Raw genomic sequence first — 17,146 nt, forward strand, 5'->3', positions numbered from 1 at the left:
CTCCGTTGTTGTGTATTTGTAAGACTCAATGCCAAGTTTGAAGTGTAAAAGAAATTAACCTTACGAATATTCTTTGTGGAACAACTACAGACAAGGACACACTAAGCACAATTTGAAATGGGGTCCACTAAGATGCACTGCAGTGAATGCTGATAAAATATGTGTAGAATAGAACAAAACAAAGTCTTAGTTGTACAAACTTAGAAGTGTAAGATATACAAAGTTGATGATTATTCACTAGCAGGTAATTTGCCGAACATGTTAAAATCTATTGTATTCATTGAGCCAGTTGTGAACTGTGATTTTTTTTTAAAATATTTTTTTTTTTGATGATCTCTTGCTAATGGAGTTAAACCAGCATTAGCTATATGAGTTTTCCTTAAAATAGGATGATAATCCTGACAGGTTTAGCACTTGTAGGAATTTTTCTTTTCCCAATCTTAGTAAAGACTGAGATTGAATTTTTTTTTTCTGAAGAGAACTGACTGACCAACTGCTATCAAACAGTGTTTAGTTTTGAAATTTATTTGTTCTGTAGATGTTTAAGGTACATCTTTTTTTATTCTTTTGGCACTAGTTCTGGGGCTTGAGCTTAGGGCCTGGGTGCTGTCCCTGAGCTTTTTTGCTCAAGGCTAGCACTCTACCACTTGAGCCACAGCTCCACTTCTGTGTTCTATTCTGTAGATTTGATGACATTTTTACATGAATTTAACCTATAATTATAAGACAGAATACTGTTCGTTTGTGAAATTACATTTTAATAAAGTTATTATAGTAACTTCTATTGTTTGTCACAAAGAAGGCAGATCTTCATTCGTACAAAATTTAAGTGGATGTATTTCTCAGTTGCAAACTATTGTTCAGATGCTGATACAAGTACAAAGAAAGTTTTCATGTTTTATAATCTACTTACTATGCAATTGGACAAGAGCTTTCTATCTTTTATTGGAAGTAATTACTGTGTGATGACATGATAAAAGGCAAATATCAAAAGAATCTAATAGAATCTATATCTGACTTCAAGTGAAAAATACACTCAAAAGCATATGATTGTAAATTGGTATCACTATTCGGTCATATATATTTATGTGAAAATATATTTTCAAAGATAAAGTACTATTACAGACTAATGTTCATAGATGGATATTTACAGTAGATTTGATAAGAAACCCCAGTAAAATGAGGTAACCCAACCCCCCCACCCCCGCAAATAATTCCATTTTAATTCTCAACCAGTTAGTATCACTTGAGTTTTTGTCTATTGGCAGTTTATCAGAGTTTTTCTGTTAAAACATCTACATGATTATGCCTGTTAGAGTTCAAGGATTAAATTACTTAGGATTTGTTTGTCTAATAAAAAGACTACAGATCCTTTTTCTATGACAGTATTTCTCAATCGTTAATACATATATTTGCCTGGTGATCATATTAAAATGAAGATTCTGACTTGATAGGTCTGCAGAGAGACCCAAGACTTCACATTTCTTTTATTTTTTCCCCCTTTCTTGATAATGTTGAAATATGAACCTCAGGGCCTTGTGCTTGATAGGCAGACACTCTACCACTTGAGCCATATCCTCAGCCTTTTTCTCGTTATTTTTTAGATAAAGTCTCATATTTTTAGCCAGCATGGACCATGGTTCTTGTTCTTCTTCTTGTACCTCCTGTATAGCTGAGATGATAGATATGAAGCAGCATGACCAGCTTTTTTGTTGAGATGATGTCTTGCTAACTTTTTGCCCAGACTATCTTAAACTTGGGTCTCGCTGTGATTACAGATAATGACAGTAACATTTGTTATGCACCTATTATGTGCCAGATATGTGTTGATTCTTTAAATGCTTTCAAGAACTTTTTAGAAAGTGTTTAAAAGATTAAGACAGGATTGGGTGTGAGTTTGGGGTTAGAATGTTTTCCCCCTGAGTATATGGTTTCCTTGTCAATCTCACCTGGGAAGACTGAGCTTCTAGAGGGATCTATATATCTGATAGAAAGTGAGAAACAAAATACCTATTACTAGCTGTTCCAGGTTGCAGTAGGGCCTTATGTCCTCATTTTGCTAAGATCTAGTGTGCCATTAACTAGTTATCAAGTCCGAGTGTACATAGTATATAACATATACATTTTTAAAAACTATCTTCTAAACTTCTGTGTCTTTTTCTATCTTAAAACTTTTTTTTTTTTGTTTTTGTCGGTCATGGGGCGTGAACTCTGGGCCTGGGCACTGTCCCTGCACTCTTTAGCTAAAGGCAGGTGCTCTACTGCTTGAGCCACAGTGCCACTTCCAATTTTCTAGTGGTTTATTGGAGATAAGAGCCTCATGGACTTTTCTGCTGGGCTGGCTTTGAACCGTGATCCTCATATCTTAGCTTCCTAAGTAGCTAGGATTATAGGTGTGAGCCCCAGTGCCCAGCTTATAACTATTTTTTGAAAGCAAAGCTTTAAGATTTTGATGAAGTCTAGCTTATAGTTTTAATTAGAAAAAAAATTTAATATGGAAGTCATAACTGTATTAATATGCTCATACCTGTAATTCTAGCTACTAAAGAAGCTGAGAACTGAGGATTGAGGCTCCAAGCCAACCTGGGCAGAAAAGTCCATGAGATGAAACTCTTTATCTTTAGTTAACAAACAAAAAGCTGGAAGTGGAGGTGTGGCTCAAGTGGAGGGAGCCAGTTATCCTTTTGTGGATACAGAGCCAATTGAGAGTTCAAGGGCCTGAGTTCAAGCCCTAGTAATGGCATACAAAATAATTAAATCTAGTAAAAATAGACATAAAATTGTCCATTTTGGGGTTGGGAAGTTGGCTCAGTGGTAGAGCACTTGCCTTGCATGCCTGAGGCCCTGGGTTCGATTCCTCAGCACCACATAAGCAAAAAGAAAAAAGCTGGAAGTGGCACTGTGGTTCAAGTGGTAGAGTGCTAGCCTTGAGCTGAAGGGCTGAGGGACAACAGGCCCAGAGCTCAAGCCCCACGACCAGACCCCCCCCCCCAAATTGTCCATTTTGATTGCTTTTTAGGATTATAGTTTAGTAGTGTTAAGTACATTCACGTTATTGTATTATTGTCAACATCTTTCATCTTTTGGACATCCCCATCTTCCCTAGCTAAAATTCCTTAAACTAATTGATACTAGCACCCTATTCTAGCACATCTGCTAAGTGCTGGCAACACTTCTATGTTGTATCTATGAATTTGGCTACTCTGTCTAATGTTATATTGTATTTGTCTTACAGTATTTGTTCTTTTGTTACTGTTTAGTCAGTGTCTTCATTTTTCTTCATATTGTATCATGCATTAAGATTTACTTGATATTTAAGTCTGAATAATATTATATATATTTTGGTTATCTATTCATTTTGTTTATCTATTCATCCAGTGGGTGCTTGGATTGCTTCTATCGGTATTATGAACAGTGCTGCTGTGAATGTGTATGTTGAATTCCTGCTTTAATTTCTATCAATTATAAACTAATAAGTGGAATTGCTGGGTCCTATGGTAATTTTTAATTCTTTGAGGAACTGCTAAGTCATTTCCACAGTGGACATACCATTTTTATACTCACTAGCATTGCCCAAGGGGTGTAGATACTTGTGTTAATTTTCTGTTATTGTAATAAAATACAAAAGATAACCTAAAAATAGGAGCGTCTTATTTTGGTTTAAGACTTCGGAATTTTCAGACCAGGTTGTTCAGGGCCTGTGGAAAGGCAGCATATCATGAAGAGCATGTGATAGAGCAAAGCTATTCACCTTGTAGTGAATGGGAAGCAAAAGAGAGAAAAAAGAGGGACCTAGGCCCCTATATCCCCTTTAGAGTCACATTGAAGTTCTCATTACTATTAGACCTTACCTCTTAAAGGTTCCACCCCCTCCCAGTAGCTCACTGGCCTAGGGACCAAGCTTGGAATACATGGTTTGGGGAGATATTCCAGATCAGTATTTTTTTTTTTTTTGAAATAACACCAATCCTAAATGGATGTGAAATGATAGTACATTGTTTTGGTTTGCATTTCCTTAACACCGTTAATGTAGCTGACCATTTTGAACTTACTGGCCATTTGTATCAAAATCTGGACACATTTCTATTCTTGTCTTTTCCCATTTATAAATTGCTGCCTTTTTTTGTTACTGAGTTATAGTTCTTTATTTTGGATGTCAGTCCTTTATCATACTTGATCTGTAGATCTTTCTGTGTGTTCTCTCTGTTGCCTCTTTGACACATAAAAGTATTAATTTTCTAAGCGCCAGTGGCTCAAACCTGTAATCCTGGCTACTCATCTCAGGATGAGATCTGAGGATTGCTGTTTGAAGCCAGTCCATGTAGGACAGTCCCTGAGACTCTTACTTCTAGTTAATCACCAAAAATAACTAATTACTTAATAAAACAACCAGAAATGGAACTGAGGCTCAAGTAGTAGAGTGATAACCCTTACCTTGAGCAAAAAAGCTCAGGGTCAGCATCCAGGCCCTGAATTCAAGCACGAGGACTGGCACGGGGGTGCACACACACACAAACACACACGAAGTTTTAATTTTGCTAGTGAGAATGCATGTTACTTGTCTCTTTATTAGCTATATTGTCCTAGAAATCATTGATAAATTCAATGTCATGAGGCTTTCCTCTTATGTTCTTAAGGTATTTTGATCCATTTTCAGTTAATTTTTATAAGCTATGAGTTCAATAGTCTACCTTATTTTTTTGCATATAGATACACAGTTTTCCTAGTATCAGTTTAAAAGACTGTCTTTTCTTTAAAAATTTTTTTATTGATATTTTAAGAGTGATGTTACAGAGGTGTTACAGTTACATAAGTCAGGTAATGAATATATTTCTTTTTGGACAGTGTCGTCCCTTAAATACTATTTTTTTCTTTATTGTTGGTCACTGCATCTGAGTTTCTTTTTCTGCATTTTCCTTATGTCTTTGTTTTTTTGTTTTTGTTTTTTTTGGTGCGTGTGTGCCAGTCCTAGAAGTTGAACTCTGGGCCTGGGCACTGTCCCTGAGCTTCTTTTGCTCAGGGCTAGCACTCTACACTTGAGCCATAGCACTACTTACAGCTTTTTCTGTTTATGTGGTACTGAGGAATTGAAACCAGGGCTTCAGGCATGCAAGGCAAGCACTCTACCATTTAGCCATATTCCCAGCCCCTCCTTATGTTTTTTATTCCACTAAATATTCTTATTTCAAAAATGTGACAATCTATTCAAAATAACCTTGTGCTAATGAAGAACTGCTGTTTTTAAAAACATAAAGCAAGGGGCTGGGAAGGTGGCTCAGTGGTGGTAGAGCGTTTGCCTTACATGCCTGAGGCCCTGGGTTCAATTCCTCAGCACCACATAAGCAAAAAGAAAAAAAAGCCAGAAGTGGTGCTGTGGCTCAAGTGGTAGAGCGCCAGCCTTGAGCTGAAGAGCTGAGGGACAGCGCCCACGCCCAGAGTTCAGGCCCCACGACCGGACCCCAAAAAAACACAAAAACATAAAGCAAAACCAAAAAAAATCATTTCAGTAGAATGTAACCATCCAGATTGGTATATAATAAGCATTTGATTTGAGATTCCTAAATTTGAAGGGGAGTCTGAAAAGAGAATAAAAAGATCAGTGATTTACCAATCTGGGATAGTCACAGTTCAAAGAGAAAGTGGAGGGACAGAAAAGATCTAGTTACATTTTTGAAAACTACAACTATGCATTTTTGTAATTTCTCTTTTTTCCTTCAGTCAAAGATTAGTAAAAGTTTTGGTATATTTGTAGGATCAGAAAAGACAAAAAAGATGCATTGATGTCTAGGAAATAACTAAATAGAAATAGTAGCAGGTTACAATTCAAATAAAAGTGGACATTTATTTATTTATATGCTTGTTAACTGGCTGATTGTTTTGAATCAGGGTCTGGTGATGGATCTCAGACTGTCCTCATAATTCAAAATCCTGAAGTGTGTACCATCACATCCAGCCTTTAAAAGGTACAACAGGACAGAATAGAGCAAGAAGGGAGTAAGAGCCTGAGTACAAGAGCCTGTTCACTGAGTACAATCAGAAGTAAAAGTTAGACTTTAGGGGTTTTTTTTGTTTGTTAGTTTTGTTTGTTTTTTTGTTATTTGTTTGTTTTAAGAGAGAGTTATTTTTGGAAAGAAAGAAAGAAGGAAAGGTATGTTCAGGATACCAGTAGTGTGGAAGGATGGTTACTACCCATCCATTTCTTTATCCACCTGAGAGATTTTAAAGGTAACATATATGAACAGTTGTTAAAACTTTAGGGGTAGAATGTTGTTAGGTGAAAAAAGGCTAGCAGAGTTTGAATATGTTCCCTAAATCATTATAGATTTCACTAATAACTCTCCTTGCTATTGTCAAGGACCATATTTTTTATAGTTCTATTGTTCTATAAGTGAAGAATTAGCAGCCATAAAATAATTTTTAAGAATTGTGTTTAATCTGAATAATTGCAAGTACCTGAAGTGATACCCTCCCACTTGCCCCTCATCCCCATTCTTTGGAATATTTAATTGGCTCTCTGTCCTTAGGTTCTACATCCATAACTTCAACTAACTATAGAACTAAAAATATTTGATAGGAAAGCATATACAAACTTTCTTGCTTGTTATTGTTCCCTAAATAATATAGAGTAACAACTATTCTTACAGCGTTTATACTTCATTAGTTATTAGATGATTTAAAGTACATGGAAGGATGTACTAAAGTTATATTCAAGTAACTTACTGTTTTATGTAAGAGATGTAAGCATCTGTGGATTAGGTATACGTGGTGGAACTAATCTCCCATAAATACCAGGGAAGAAGTATCAAAGAAGGGATGCGCCAGTGTTAAAACAATCCTTCTGAGCTTAAAATATAGTCAGATAAGTTATATGTAAATTAAAACAACTAATGTCATTTACTATCTAAATTTTGTATAAATTTAGAATAGCGAGATGACATTATGAGAAAAATACATTTTTTTCCAGTGATGGACTTGTGGTCTGTTAATAGCTTGTGAAATCAGCCCCTCCCACCTTAACAGATTAAAATAGTCATTTATAGGATTCATCACTGCAGTGCAGCAAAGGTTATGTTTTGTGATACTTCTGGATGTATATGTATATCTGTGTACTGAATTGGATATAGTTCTTACTTTGGGTTCTAATCAACCGTGTTACAAATCTGCAGGATGTTTGATAAGTAGGTGTGTATATTAATTAATTAATTTCATCTGTCTATAGTATTCATTTTGAATTTTTATTCCTTCCTAAATAAAAACATGTATGTATACCTTTCACATATCTTCCCTCCTTCCCCTTCCAATAGGTGCAATGGATGAACTTCATAGTCTGGATCCAAGAAGGCAAGAGTTATTGGAAGCTAGATTTACAGGAGTTGCAAGTGGAAGCACTGGGAGTACTGGTAGTTGCAGTGTTGGAGCTAAAGTGAGTAATTCTAATCTTTTAATATTCTTTCTTTGTACAAAATAGTTCAAAAATGTTTTGAAAAGAAACTCTACGTATGTATTTAACAGTTGATGATTACTTCTATGACTTTTATAGCATGTACAAGTAACTAAAAATCAGTATTTACAAATATTTATTTTATTTTTGGCATGGGGGATCAAACCCATGGCCTTATACATAGTAGTAGGCAAGCACTCTACCAGTGAGCTATTAGCTGCTGTATAAACTTGATTACTGTTACAGCATAATATACTTTAGAGATATTATATTATAGAACAGTATAATATATTTCAAGGGTTCATAGTACTTTTAAGTACTGGAGTAATTAGTTAAGGCCCCACCCAGATACTCTGTGATAATGTACCCAACACAAAGTCTTTACGTTTAAACATATCTAAAAAGCCATCTTTGCCACTTTAATGTAACCAATTCATAGCTTCTAAACATTAGTATGTGGGCATCATTGGTGTCCATTAACAGTCACATACTACCATTCTTTTGCATTCTTATTACCTAAATTTTTTCTCTAATTTTAATATAACTGAAAATAATTGATGAACAATTCCTACTTTGATGTTATAACAAAATATAGAAAAATAAGATCAAGAAGATCTCATACTGCATTTTAGAATTATGGAAGGGTCCAGTTGATATTTGATTGCTGTAAGAAATTTTTTTTTTTTTTTTTTTTGTCGGTCGTGGGGCTTGAACTCTGGGCCTGGGCGCTGTCCCTCAGCTCTTCAGCTCAAGGCGAGCGCTCTACCACTTGAGCTACAGCACAGCACCACTTCCGGTTTTTCTGGTGGTTTGTTGGAGATAGGAGTCTCACGGTCTCTCCTGCCCGGGCTGGCTTTGAACCGCGATCCTCAGATTTCAGCCTCCTGAGTAGCTAGGATTACAGGCGTGAGCCACCAGCGCCCGGGTGTTGTAAGAAATTTTTTAAGAAAGAATAAAAGTTCTAATATATCATGTCTTTGTAAATACTGTATTATGAACAGCTCAAAAAAGAAACCCCCAAACTAAACTGAGTTCTGTAGACATCTCATATCCTGACAGCTACAGACTTTTTCCTTACTTTTGGGCCACAGAGTTATTATATGGTTTCTTTTATTAGTGTATAGTTTTATCATCACTTACGTAAAGTATCAGCTAAGTATAATATATGTATTAATTTGGTTTTATTTTTCCTCCATCTATTGGCTGGTTTTCTCTACAATACTCCTTAAATCATCCATGTTTTTCTACTATTTTGTGGTGCTACTTTGATCAGTATATGATTGCCATTTCCATTAGTAATTTGTTACATAGGAGATAAATATATATATATATATATATATGTATATGTGATGTATGATTAGCATATATACATGTGGGTCTTTGTGTTCTTTTGCTAATATTACATTAAAAACAACTGCTGTGGGGGGAGGGAAAGTGGGAGAAAAATGAGGAAGGGTGTAACAATGTTAGACAATGAATACACTCACTATCTCACTTATGTAATTGTAACCTCTCTGTACATCACCTTTACAATAAAATAAAATTAAAAAAAAAAACAAAAACCCGAACTGCTGTGAGACTGACAGTGGCTCATGGCTCAACTTGAGATTCTTCTGCTTTAACCTGCAGTCACAGGCATGTCTCATCATATCTGATATAATATTGCAGTCTTAGGACATTGTCTAATCTATGATCATAGAGGTCTTTAGATTTGCTTATGTATTTTCTTTTATGATGTTTTTTATTTTTAGTGTATAGATACTTTATGTACATTTTATTTTGTGAAATTCAGTCATAATTTATTTTGTTTTTGTTTTTGTTTTTTGGGTCCGGTCGTGGGGCCTGAACTCTGGGCCTGGGTGCTGTCCCTCAGCTCTTCAGCTCAAGGCTAGCGCTCTACCACTTGAGCCACAGTGCCACTTCTGGCTTTTTGCTTATGTGGTGCTGAGGAATCGAACCCAGGGCCTCGAGCATGCAAGGCAAGCGCTCTACCACTGAGCCACCTTCCCAGCCCCATCAGTCATAATTTAATCAAACCTTTTCAATAGTTTTTTGTTTGTTTGTTTGTTTTGGTCGGTCCTGGGGCTTGAACTCTGGGCCTGGGCACTGTCCTTCAGCTCTTCAGCTCAAGGCTAGTTCTCTGCTACTTGAGCCACAGCACCACTTCCGGTTTTCTAGTGGTTTATTGGCGAGAAGAGTCTCACAGACTTTCCTGCCAGTGTTAGCTTTGAATTGTGATCCTCAGATATCAGCCTCCTTAGTCGCTAGGATTACAGGCGTGAGACCCCAGTGCCCAGCTCTTAACAGTATTTTAAATGGAATTTTCTTCATTTTGTTTCTATTTTTTGTTTTAATGGAGTTTTCTTAATTTTATTTTTAGTTGGTTTATTGCTGTCATGTAAAAATATAATTGGATTTTTTTTGTGTTGCTCTTGTGTCCTGAACTTGCTGAACCTGTTTGTTGATTTTGAAAGTGTTTTATAGTCATGTTATTTTTAGAATTCCTTGGTGTTTTCTAAATGTACAGTACTGTTTGCAGCAGTGATGAACTTAAGTCTGCTGTCAGATCTAACTTTCAGCATCCTGGGTCTGATGTTCTTCATCACAGATTTGATCAAAAGGCCAGGCTTCTTCCTATTTCTCTTTTCTATATTAATAGTTCTCCTAACCCTGTTATTGGTAACACTAAAAGGCTATTCATTTGTGAGTGGAGTCACTTTTGTGGTTGAGATTTTTTTTTTCTTTATTAACCATTCCAACTTTACTTCAACTCTGTATTATGTCGCAAAGAAAGAGTAATATCTATCTATCTATCTATCTATCTATCTATCTATCTATCTATCTATCTATCTATCTATCTATCTATCTATCTATCTATCTATCTATCTATCTATCTATCTATCTATCTATCTATCTATCTATCTATCTATCTATCTATCTATCTATAATTAGAGCTGTATACATTGCTGTTGAATTTTTACCTGAGTGGAATATGTACTTATGTTGTCATCTTCCTAGTTTGATCTTTCTAAAATCACATCCGATTACCTACTCTTTTGCTTAGAAATTTTAAAATAGTTTTACACAAGTTTTAAAGTTTAAATTATTTAGCATTAAATTATTCCTGATTTCCTGACTTTTCTCTATGGCCCAATTTTATGCCCATCTTCAATCTTTTCACATTCATATTTTCTGTAGTTAGACTGTGGTTCCATAAACAGGCATGGATTTTCACTTTTTCTTTTGGACATAGTGTTCACTTTGCTTCACATGTCTTTATCTCCATTTTCCTTAGACTTATCACTGTTCTGATTGCCAAAAGTCAGATGAGTAGCACTTTAAGAATGTTTCTTTGACAAGATTGCCCAAATCTAAATTTGGTGGACATCCTATGACCTTCCTTTGACATCTGGGTATATACAGAGAAAATTTATCTCATCATATTTTATTACTTCTGACTAAACTACTGAGATCTTAAGAATAAAGGACTTAAATCCTTATATCTGAGCTCCTTAATTTTTGGAAAGAACCATAAAAAGTTAAGAGGATGACTTGATTTTAATTCTCTTTTGAAAATTTTAGAGACTGAGACAATTAGAAGGTTAGTTTTGAGATTTGCATATATTCCTGGGGAAAATACTTGGAATTGCATCTGGAATTTTCATAGACTCACATGGTCTTTGTGAACATGTTTTATAATATGCTATTGGTGTTGGTTAGAACCAACAAGCTCTTTGGAACTGAACATAGGACCAAAATTTGTTTTGTTTACTAATTTGCTTCTGAACTGATAATATCACATCAAACAAACATTGAAATTACTTCATTGTGTGTGTGTGTGTGTGTGTGTGTGTGTATCTGTTGTATACATGTTACCAGTACGTGTACCTGCTAAGATTTAACTGAGAACTTCACTCATGTTAGGCAAGCTGACAACCACTGAACTGCAACTCTAACATCTCTCAGAGTATCATTTAAGTTACTCATCTGTTTCATTTAATCTTTTGATTTCAGACAGTGAGTACAGTTCTTGTGTTAGATATCTTATAGTCATTCTAGTAATAGCTAAAGCAGGTTAAGCATAGTTTGGTGACTTGTAGATGGAGATGACTTGGTTTCTCACATTTATCATCTAGTCTGTGGGAATTTGTATGTTAAACCCACAGTTGAAAAAATTATTAAAATATGAAGCATTCTAACTAAATCCAATAGCATAAGCTTTTGATATTTTGGTATATTGTAATCAGTGATCTGAAGATGTTTGGGGAGATAGAGTAATGATACTTTTTTTTCTTTATATGTATAGGTACTACCTAAAATCTAAGATCCTTGATTAATATTTAGAAATAATTGATAACAGCAGAATGATGAATGCTTAATGGGCAATTTAACAGCCCAACAATAGAATAGTGGTAGGGCTGATTGAGATGAGGGGGAACCACAATCTATTTATCTTCAAAGATCGTGGCTTTGTTTTCTACTTTTATCCACTTCATATTTTTTGCCAAATTGTAAATTTATTTTGTATCAATGATTAGAATTTATTTGCAGAAGAATGAATCAACTCTAGCTATCTTAAACAAAGAAAGAAGATATTGGCAGAATATGGAGCAATTCAAAAGATGGCTCAGAGACTGGAAATACCGGACTTGAATAGGAAGCAGGGCAACTCTGCTCGCTTGATTCAAACCAACAAAGGAACACATTCTTCTGTCCTGTGCTTATATATCACTGTCAAGACCCAAAATACTGGGAAGAGAGTTGATTAGTTTAGTATTGATTTTGTGCTTTCCCATTGGTTTCTTGGATGGAGAGTATATATGGGAAAAGGACCTTCCTTAGAATTTCAGTAGTGGCAGGCAGGTTGATTTATAGTCCCATCTAAAATATAAGGACAGCACAGTTCTCTGAAACTACCTATGGTTTCTGCCTTGAAACTGGAATGAAAGCACATCTACTAGATATTGAAGTGTTTGTTGTATTTTGTATTATTAGACTTGAATTTCAAATTGAGAATTTAAGACTGCTTTTTGAGGAAGCAGTTTTTATACTGAATTATATCTGGTTAGGTAGGGGCATCTATTGGTGAAGTATAGCATTGCACTCTTAATTCTCCCTCTTCTCACCCCCTCTTTCTGTTTCAAACACACACACACTTCTGCTTTTTATTTTGTTAGGGTTTCTAGAAAAGTTGGGGTAACTTTTTCTGTATAGGCAAAATGCTTAATGTCTATAGGCTTTGTGATATCTATCAGAACTTTTCTATGCAACTGCCATAGTAGCACTCAATTCAAGCAGCCATAAGCTATATGTAATAAGAGAGTGGCTCTGTTCCAGCAATACTTCCTCCCTTCCCCTCCCCCTGACCCCCCACTTTGGTGCCAGTCCTAGGGCTTGAACTCAGCCCAGTTAGAAGCACTAGAAGGCTAGTGCTCTGCCACTTTGAGCACCATTTCCAGCTTTTGGATAGTTAGGCTTTGGTTAGTTAAAAACAGGTGGAGGACCATAGTTTGCTGACTCTTAGTCTGTAGCTACTATGTTCAATAGAGTTTTATGAGGTATTTGTTTTACATTTATATGTAGTCACTAGTCACATGTGGCTACTAAAGACTTAAAGTGTGACTACTGTAGGCATGGCAACACATATCTAATCCAAGCTATTCAGGAGGCTATCTGAGGATCTCAGCTTAGTGAGACTGTCTCAAAATGAAAATTTTATTTTATTTTATTTTTTAGGTTTTGATTTTTTTTAATTCTTTTAGCATTTTGTATATTGACACACATGCAAAAGAAAATGAAACTTAAATGAGCAATTCTTTACAAATCAATCATAATTTTGTCTCTCTCTCTTACTCATGTCAGTGAAAAAATCACCAACTACCATGAAAACTGGACAAATTATATCACAAAAGAACCCCCCAAAATAGAAAAACATTTCATAAAAAAAATGTCTAAATATGAAACGAGCTGCTTCCTGATGCCTTCACATCCTTCTCTACATTGTTTCCTTGGATAAATGCATCCCCGTACTTATTCTTGAGCTGTCCATTGACATACTCCTCTGTCTGCTCCAAGGCTATGTTCATGTAGCCATCCAGGCAAGCCAGGACCCCTCCCCGCCCAGATCCAAACCGGTACCTCCGGCGCCTCCGCGTCCCACACTCCGAAAGCCGAAACCGTGCAGACTCTCAAAATGAAAATTTTATAAAGGAGGGTAGGGAATATGGCTCAATAGTGAAGTGCTTGGCTAGCACATAGAAGCCTTGGGTTCAATCTCTTATTAATTTCCCAATCTCTCAAATAGGACTAGTACAACCAAGGAGTTAAATTTTTAGATTTGCTTTTCAAATTGTAATGGTCTCAGTAAAATCATATAATTGTATATGCTAGTTTAAATATGGCAGTAAGACAAGGCAATGGTTGTATTCATTGTACACTATGTAAAAAAGTGAACGATGTAACTTTGGATGGGGAGAAACTTGGAGAGAATGAAGGAAGGGGTGACATTGACCCAGAAGCATTGTACTCATAACTTGACTTACAGAATTGTAACCCCTTTGCACAACTACTTAATAATTCTAAAAAAAAATACAACAAAATATTGTATCTTTCACCATACTATCAACAAGCTGATGAATAAAAGCCTTCTGGAGGTACACATCATTAACTATCCGAGTATACAAATCAAAATCACAATGAAGTATCATCTCACCCCAATCAGAATGTTTAAACAAAACAGGCCTGTGGCTCCCACCTATATTTCCAGCTGCCCAGGAGACTAAATTGAGGACCACAGTTCAAAGCCAGCCTGGCAGAAATGTCAGTGTCTACAATTACCCAGAAAAAAAAAAAGAAAAAAACTGGAAGTGGCAATGTGGTAGAGAGCCAGCCTTGACTGAAAAAGCCAAGAGAGAGCTCAACACGCCGGGCGCTGATGGCTCACGCCTGTAATCCTAGCTACTCAGGAGGCTGAGATCTGAGGATCACGATTCAAAGCCAGCCCGGGCAGGAAAGTCCGTGAGACTCTTTTTTTTTTAATTTTTATTTATTTTTTATTGTGAAAATACCGTACAGAGGGGTTACAATTAGATGGGCAAGTCGTGAGACTTTTATCTCCAATAAACCACTTGAAAACTGGAAGTGGCGCTGTGGCTCAGCGGTAGAGCGCTCGCCTTGAGCTGAAGAGCTGAGGGACAGCGCCCAAACCCAGAGTTCAAGCCGCAGGACTGACCAAAAAAGAAAAAAAGAAAGAGAGAGAGAGCTCAACACCCAGAGTTCAAGCTCCAGTACTGGCACCAAAATAAAATACTTAAAATTAAATAATATAAAGTAAAATACGTGCTGGCAAGAATGGGGAAAAAATTCTTTTTCACTGCTTTTAGGAGTGTACATTATAATAGACATTATGGAGAACTCTGAAAGATTCATTTTGGAAACTAAAAATATTCTATATGTTCTAGCCATTCCAGCCCTAGTATATATCTAAAGAAATTAAGACAATAGCAAAAACATACCTGTATATCCATGTTTTTTTTTTTTGCATTTCTGTTCATAATAGTTAAGATGTGAAGCCAATCATGGTGTCTCTTGATGTATGGTTTGAAAAAGGAAATGGTTACAAATGATGGAATATTATTCAGCAATAAGAAAATGAAGGCCTGTCATTTGTTGCAAAATTATTGTAACTAGCGGACAGTACGTCAGGTGAAATAAGCCAGATCCAGAAGAACCAATATTGCATGTTCTCTCTCCTGTGTGAAGTCCAAAACAACTTGGTACAATAGAATACAGTAAAGTAGGATTAGTGGAAACTAGGAAGGAAAGAGAGGAAGGTAGATAATGGGAAGCTAGGAAGAAGAGAGAGGCTAGATAATGAGAATCAGAATAGGAGGAATAAAGTCTAGTGTTTATGACACAGTCCACAGTCAAGTAAGAAAGGAGCTGTATGAAATGGAAATACTAATTGTCCTGATTTGATTTGATTAACAAAGTGTATACATACAGTGGAATGTAACATTGTTACCCCATAAATGTGTGAAGTTATTACATGTTAATGAAAAATAAAATGTGTATAAATAGGTATACTAGGGTTAAGAAAAATACTTTAACAATATAATTTTATTTTCATAAGATTAATTATGAATTAGTAATGCACTTAAATCAAACAAGACTTCAGAACATTTGTCACACAGAATTTACACATCATATTTAGTAACACAATGTCTAGATGGGTAAAATTGTGTGTGTGTGTGTGTGTGTGTGTGTGTGTGTGTGTGTGTGTGTGTGTGTGTGTGTGTGTGTGTGTGTGTGTGTGTGTGTGTGTGTGTGTGTGTGTGTGTGTGTGTGTGTGTGTGTGTGTGTCATGGGACTTGACCTCAGGGCCTGGACACTATTCTTGACTGAACTCGTGTGCTCAAAACTAGCACTCTGTCACTTGAGTCACAGTTCTACCTCTAGCCTTTTGGTAGTTAATTGGAGAAGAGTCTCATGGACTTTTCTGCTTGGGTTGGCTTTGAACCCCAATCCTCAGATCTCAGCCTCCTGAGTAGCATAGGCCAGTAGTGCCTGGTGAGTAAAACACTCTTAAGAACCAGCTACAATTCAGTTTTCAAACCAAAGAGCAAAAATATTAAATAAATTGCCTTAAAACACAGGACACTGTAAACTTATAGGACATACTAAGTGATTAAGAAAAAATGAGTAGAAAGCGAGGGAAAGGGTGACATGAAATGTACTTCACCTGACTTATGCAACTAACCACTCTGTACGTCACCTTTATAATAACGTTAAGAATATGGTTATAAAATGAGTGCTTATCTATGAAAAAATATTGTCAGCTGAGAGCACAGATATGTGCCATTACATCTACTTCCATTCCTTTTTTTTTTTTTTAAGAAAAGACTCACCATGTGAGGACAACCTATTTTAGGCACACAGGTAGGATTGATACACAGAATTTTAGACTTCTTGTAAGCATGGGAAGTACTGAGATATGAAGTCAATGGCCTTGCTCTTCCAAAGCAAGCACATACTATATTACTTGAGCCACACCTCCACCCCACTTGCTTCATAATTTTTTATACAAGGTTTCATTTTTTTAAAGTATTTTTTGGGGGGAGGGGTCCGGTTGTGGGGCCTGAACTCTGGACCTGGGCGCTGTCCCTCAGCTCTTCAGCTCAAGGCTAGCGCTCTACCACTTGAGCCACAACGCCACTTTCGGCTTTTTTCTTTTTGTATATGTAGTGCCGAGGAATCGAACCCAGCGCCTCATGCATGCAAGGCAAGCGCTCTACCACTGAGCTACCTTCCCAGCCCCAAGGTTTCATTTTTTTCATTTTGCTGGCCACCAATCACAGTATTCCCACCAACAACTCCCAAGTAGTTGTGGTACAGACATGAAAAGTTATATCTAGCTTGTTTGTTGAGAATAGGGTCTTGCTTTTTATGGTGGCTGACTTCAAATCCTGATCCTCCTGATGATTTCTGCCTCTCAAGTAGCTGTGATTGCAATCATGAGTTATGTCCAGCCCGAGACTTTCTCTGTGGTTCATTATTTTCCAGCATATCTCCCCTTTCTTTCTTTCTTTCTTTCTTTCTTTCTTTCTTTCTTTCTTTCTTTCTTTCTTTCTTTCTTTCTTTCTTTCTTTCTTTCTTTCTTCTTTCTTTCTTTCTTTCTTTCTTTCTTTCTTTCTTTCTTTCTTTCTT

At 36.2% G+C, this 17,146-nt stretch overlaps 1 protein-coding gene across 3 annotated transcripts in view; it reads left to right on the forward strand.

Moving 5' to 3' along the window:
- The window catches only part of Tlk1 (tousled like kinase 1), a 116,769-nt gene that overhangs the window by 32,644 nt on the left and 66,979 nt on the right, over positions 1 to 17,146 (forward strand). For all 3 annotated transcript variants that reach the window (XM_042694050.1, XM_042694052.1, XM_042694051.1), the window contains one exon: positions 7,305 to 7,423. In XM_042694050.1, coding sequence (XP_042549984.1) covers positions 7,305 to 7,423 — 119 coding nt within the window. The remainder of the gene's footprint in view (positions 1 to 7,304; positions 7,424 to 17,146) is intronic.

The sequence above is a fragment of the Dipodomys spectabilis genome, unplaced genomic scaffold (genome assembly GCF_019054845.1).
Source record: "Dipodomys spectabilis isolate Male_0828 unplaced genomic scaffold, ASM1905484v1 ptg000174l, whole genome shotgun sequence".
Lineage (NCBI taxonomy): Eukaryota > Metazoa > Chordata > Mammalia > Rodentia > Heteromyidae > Dipodomys > Dipodomys spectabilis.